General features: G+C 38.3%; 1 protein-coding gene across 1 annotated transcript; it reads right to left on the bottom strand.

Annotated features, from left to right (window-relative positions):
* Positions 1 to 262: 262 nt before the first annotated feature.
* On the bottom strand, positions 263 to 1,588 carry LOC131865658 (aspartic proteinase nepenthesin-1-like). The gene has a single exon (XM_059215332.1). The coding sequence runs from the start codon at positions 1,586 to 1,588 to the stop codon at positions 263 to 265; it is 1,326 nt and encodes a 441-aa protein (XP_059071315.1).
* Between the last annotated feature and the right edge of the window lie 4,794 nt (positions 1,589 to 6,382).

Below are 6,382 nucleotides of genomic sequence, written 5' to 3'. Positions count from 1 at the left end.
TCATTTCCATGCCAAAATAACACACATAGTGTAGCATATCATAAGGAACCATAAATGAAGGTCCCCGAGAACAACAGGGGCCAAACAATTTTACTGAAAATAAGCAGCTACGAAGATGAAAATTTACATGATTCGCATATCGGACAGTGCAATAGGCAGACGCAGGAGACGAGATCACATATTGCATTCGAAGGACAGAGGAAGAGGAAATGAGAGAGACAGAAAAAGAGAAGAAGAAGAATTAGAAGAGGGAGATGATGATTTAAAGAGAATCACACTTAGTGGGCTTGAAAGAGAGCGTGTTCTGAGCATTGTTGTAAAGGATATGGAAGTTTTGCTGCTGTATGTTTCCGAAGATGGAAGGATTCCCCGATGGTTCACCCAACATTGCCAGGCACAAGAGATTTTCAGATGCCTGAATGAAAAAGTTGTCTGCCGGAAGCTCGTAATCCACGCCGCCTTTGAAGTTGAAGACGAGGGTTGGCAAGGTGAGGTGAGCGGATGATGTGTGGTAACAAAGATCCAAACCTGTAGAAGAGCCGTCTACAGGAGTGAGATCAATGGCGGACTGAATTGCTTCCTTAAGAGGAGAGTAGGCAGCCTGGTCCAGGATGGTAACAGTGGTTCCGGAGTCGATGATCATACCTCCGCTGCCGTCCGATTGCAGATCGAAAGTTCCAGGAGGAATATCTAGTGCCTTACCATTGAGGGTGATTCCTGTAATAGGAATGTACCAGAAAGTGGGAATGATACTGCTCTTGATGAGTGGGAGAGTCTTGGCTCCTCCGCTCAAGGAAGCACCCTCGCCGAAAAAGAGGGGGCTGGTTTGTGAAGAAGAGTCGGTGATGGGCAAAAGACAGTAAGAGAACATGTTCTCTGCTTTGGAACCCAGCTGTGAGATAAGGGAGAGACCACCTCTTCCCAGTCCCACAAGGCCACCACCCTGAGAGAATCCTTGTCCTTCGTTGTCATGCCCGCATCCAAATGCAATGCCTTTAACCTTGCTGCTCCCAATTGACAATGTCTCGTAAGCCAGGTCGCCGCTGGTGAAGGAACCATCGCCATACTGATACATAAAGGTACAATCTGGATTGCATCCGGTTTGCGTACTCCCCAAGGCGTCACAAAGAGAATCACCGCAGGGAATTGTGGAAAATGTGGGGGACTTGGAGGGGTCGAAGATTGGCGTAGGCTGAGAGAAGCAGTCCTTGCAAGGCTTGCACTGAGTCCAAATCAGATCGCTCCCCGTGTCCACAATCGCTTCGAAGCTCACAGAGGGCGTTCCCAGTGCAACGCTCATCAGAAATTCTCCATCCCCTACTTCAACGGGCGTTTCAGCGTCTAATTGCCCTCTTATCAATGCCTCTATCTTCTTCATTCGCTTCTTACTTCGATCCACAGCCAAACCCAATCTCTCAGAAAAACCCAACTCTCTCTCTGATCTGCGCGTCATATTCACCCTTATTTTTACATTTTCATCGCTGCTAGACTTCGGCCAACCACTAAACAGTCTGTCCGAAGAACATGATATCGTTGGAATAGTAAAGCATATCAAGACCACAAAACCCAACAGCTTTGAACGCTCCATTTCTCTTTTTCTTTTCTAAACCTCGAAACCTTTTTCTGCTCTCATCTACTCCACTCCATGCAATATATATACACAGAGAGAGTGAGAAGGAGCCTTAAATCAAAATCAACAGATTCCCCGACGTGTCCACATAACAATATCGATCCTCTTAGAAGGATAGACGAATTTATTTAATTTCCCCTTCTCTATCTCTGCCCGTCTGGAATTGTTCTAGAAGTAGAATAGACTGCTGCAATTCGAAGTGAATCGTATTTTTTTCTGTCCATACCTTCACTAAGTATTTCCGTACACTTAACTCGTAATCCAGTTCCCTCTTCCCATTGAATTTTGTGGACCCATTCAGATCGAAATTCCAAAACGTGTTGTAACCGGAGGGTTAGTTTTCTAAAAATATTTAAAATTAGTTTACACATAATTATTCTTAGTCGGTTTATCCGGCTTTCCAACTTATTCTCATTCTTGTTTATCTCATTCTTAAATTTTGCTCTAATTAGTTTATTCATTTTTAAGATTTAGAGATTTTACTTGTACAAAACTGTTATATTCAATGCTCTATTATGTATTCACATTACCGTATCCTATCATAAAGTTCTATTCAAGGATTTATACCAGAAAGAAAAAGTACATGAAAGTTAATGTAATCTATGTGGTTGAACATCCACATATATAAATCATCTAAATTGAATTTTATTTTTATTCTCGTTCTTATTTATCTTATTTCTCAATTTTACTTGTGCAGAAGTGTTATATGCAATGTTCTATTATATATTCACATTGCCATATCCTATCATAACGTTTTGCTCAAGGATTTATACCAGAAGGAAAAAGTAGATAAAAGTTAGCGTAATCTATGTGGTTGAACATGCAAGTATATAAATCATCTAAATTGAATTTAAGAATCCATCTTTTAAGAATTGGGTATGTAGTTGTATCAGTGATAAGCATGAAAGTCATGTCAACTAGGGATCACTCCCCATGTCCACGATTGTTTTATGTCAAATCCATAGATATGCGTAAGTTCTATATGTGTGAATATAAATTCTTCCCTAACATTTGATCTAATAAATCTCACTTTTCGTCAATTTACCTTGAAGTTAACTCTTCACTAATTGTCAAGTATTCGCAATAGTTAAAATCACATTAGGGAGCCTGGTAGATCACTAGGGTCAAGTTCTCCTAGGTTATCCTTCGGAATGGTCGGCTTCACGAGCCTGGCCAATTTAGGTAAATGGAAAAGAAGCATGCAAATTTCCCAAGATGAAAACTTTGATGGAGATAGATTCATCTTGGTGCTCCAACCAAAAGCGTTTCTATGATAAATGTTTCATTTATGCAAATTCGTATTCAATGAATTCTCAAAGCGACTGCATGTTAAATAAATGCACATTGAATTCTTTCAAAAACCAAAATGTTCAATAAATCACATAAAACAGGTACTAAATGTAATTATGATAGAATAAAAGGTTTGGAGTTAAAAAATTCGAATTTAAATTGCTAAATCTCAAGGGTCAGTATTGTATGGTGCAATATTGATTGGACGCCCCATTATTGACCAATAACAGAAAAAAGGCTAATACTTATGTAGAGAATAAATGCCTAGACATTGAGGTGTGGATGGAGAATAATCTAATAATAAATGTGATACATACGAATGTGTGCATGAATCCACGGGATAAGATAGAATATAAGGGGGTGTATGTAAATTAATAAGGGTGGCTAATTAGAGAATGGGCCAAGATTTCGACAAGATTGCATCATTTCTTGATATATGGTTGAATTAATCCATCCTCTAATAATATACCCAAAACTAAGGATAGTTTGACTAGATTAAAATATTTTACCATTATGTTTTGACCATACATTGACGTGCATGTGAATCCTAAAATAGTAATACATCTCAAAGCATATGGAATGTGGAATATATCGTTTAAATTAGATGCTTGGACGTCAAATAATAGTTAATATAGATAGAGTAATGGACCTTGGCACATACTAGCATGTGATACTCATTCTTTACATTTGAATCCTTCATGAGAGCCTAAAAAATAGAGAAATTATGTATAGTGAGTAGCTTATATCTCAAGAATTAAATAGACATCAATAAAATACGTGAACCTATTTAACAATCTAGAAGATTAAGAAATATGAAAATGAGTAGTAAGTTTAGGGGTATCTTCATGTGCAAAAGGTTCTGTGACGTAGTGCCCTATGGTATATTGATACTACCACATCCTATCATATAAAAGCTTTATTTAGAAATGGTGATTGCATGCTTCATATGAGAGAAATTATAGAAGAGGGAAAATAGTACATGAATTTATTATGCCGAAGGCGTCTCTTATATGAATTGGATGAGCTGTTTTTGGGCATCAACGATTGTGAGTAAAGGAGAAAGCATTGCAAGACGATTGGGAATATTGGAGCTGCCCGCTGTCCATTAGTTTTATTCTTCATTTTTTGTCAGAATGTGTGCACTACCCATCATCTCTCGATCTTCTCATTTTACCACTATCTCTCCTCTTGCAGTCACGATCAGATGAGATTTTTTCGAAAATTCTACTCCTCCATTAATGCAAACATAGTACTCTCAAATATTTGAGCTCTCACAATCTAAATTTTAGGGTTCCTGCCACTTGTTCCGTGTGCCTCTTTAATAATTCATAAATGTCATTATTTTCTTGTTTTTTATTTCTATACAATTTAGTTGTTGCACGGTTTCCCATGATAAGTGAATGGTGGGACCTTTTTTAATTACTAAGTACACTCAACCTTTATGTTTCCATTTGTCTAAATCAAACCATCTAGTAATTCCGAAACCCTAAAAAAGTTGTATGGGTTTTATAGACACTTCAAAATTTACTATGTTTGTATGTGTTAAAATGACTATGTTAGTGGGTTTTAAGTTATTTACTTATTATTCTGTTAATGTATTATATATAATAATAATATTATTGAATAGAAACCTATTTGTTTAAATAGTTCAAGTAATTTATGGTGAAAATGTAAATAGAATAGAATAATTTTTTATTTTCAAATAGAAATAAACTATACAAATCATGTAAATTGTATTAGTATTATTGTAATATTATCATAAAAACTCGACCTTCAAGGACCCAACAAAAAAACAGATGCGAACCAACCCATAAAAACCAGGGAAAAGCAGCCCCATAGAACAACAGACAAGAACAATACAGAATTTCTACATAACAAAACTACAACACTTTGACCAATTTGTCATTCTTCTGAATGACATCCTCATTGATTTTCTGAACTTTCTTAATGATGTTGTCAACACGGGTCACACCCTTATCTTTTCTATGGAGCCTCGTCGCTGGACCAAGTAGGGGCTTCTCTTTCGTATCCAGATCTGCATCCACATCCTCTGAGGGAGCCCTAAGTTTCTTACAGGTACCAGCATTCACAACCTTATCTTTCTTCACCATCTCAGTGCTACCAGTGGGGCACTTGCCCTGAGAAATATAATGAAGAACTTCAGCCTATTCATTGAGTCTACGTAGACCAATGCTAGTATTGTTCATGGCAGACATACTCACCTCCACCACCACACTCAAACTATGCTGATGTTTATAAGTCATTTTCCAAAGCCTTAATGTGCTCTTCATGTTCCTCCTTAAGGTCTTTAATACCATTAGCCAGGGTATGCGTATTCGAGACCTAGTACTGTCGAGGTCCCCATTAGGTGGATTGGCCTTCTCTTTGAGATTATTAATCTCTTGAAAAATCTAGGTGAATTGGGCATTTTGGTTATCCTTTAAATTCCTCAAGTTAATATTCGTAATCGTATTCTCAGGGACCGACAAACCATCTCCTTAGGAGTAAACCCACCACCAAGAGTAGGTATAGAAACATTGACACCCTAATCCTCCGCAGGCCCGTCCAAATCAATCTGAGAGGCATTCGGTCGCTTAGAATAATTCTCGTTGACATTGTTAAATACTTTGGTTTTGTCAATAGCTCTTGACATAGAAACGCTGGCCACTCTTTTAACCTTCACATCAGAACTACCGTCCACCGAATTAGGGACATGTTCAGGGTCATCCTCCTCGTTAGATAAAATAATTTATTTTCTGCTAGTACGGTTAGGGATTTTAGACGATGAGGGTCCTTGTTTGTTATAAATGTGAAAGACTTCGTTCCCATCGAAGTCCACCTCTTCATCAGAAGAGATTTCCCCATAATGAATATGGACATTCTTCTTGTATTCTATACCAGTTTTAGCACTCGTATTCCTCTCGACATTGATAGTCTTGGCATACTTCATAATCAACGGGAATAAGCCCTCATGGAGAACAAGGGAGGATGCACATTTCTCGTGAGCCCTAATGCTATTATTCAATGATGAGACCAAATAAAAGGCCAAGGAAATGCACTTGTGATGCCGAAAATGATTAATAATGACAAAGTGATAGCTAAGTAAGCTACAGAATTTACCATCAACGGTGAGGCGGCGCACGATAACCTTTGAGACCTCGTACCATGGCTTTGAAAGTGATTTTTTCTCCCACCCAACATTATTATTCTTTCTCACCTTCTCCCTTTCCTTCGGCGGGAAAAAGGTTTTCATCGCCACCATCGCACATTTCTTATGCTTGTAGAATTTGGTGCCCTTGTTCAGAATTTTGGACACCTTAGCCACCATCTCCTCATTAACCTCCAGCTCCATACCATAGACACAGATAAAACCATCCTTCCACCCATTAAGAAAGGCCTCAGTAACAAGGGCATCCACACCATGAAGCATCTCGATATAACTAGTCAAAACTCCTACCGAAA

This window comes from Cryptomeria japonica, unplaced genomic scaffold, assembly GCF_030272615.1.
Source record: "Cryptomeria japonica unplaced genomic scaffold, Sugi_1.0 HiC_scaffold_116, whole genome shotgun sequence".
NCBI lineage: Eukaryota > Viridiplantae > Streptophyta > Pinopsida > Cupressales > Cupressaceae > Cryptomeria > Cryptomeria japonica.
This window is presented reverse-complemented; position numbering and strand designations above follow the sequence as displayed.

Bases quoted from the DNA above. Each gene is read 5' to 3' on its own strand.
- LOC131865658 (XM_059215332.1), bottom strand. From the start codon at position 1,588: ATGGAGCGTTCAAAGCTGTTGGGTTTTGTGGTCTTGATATGCTTTACT.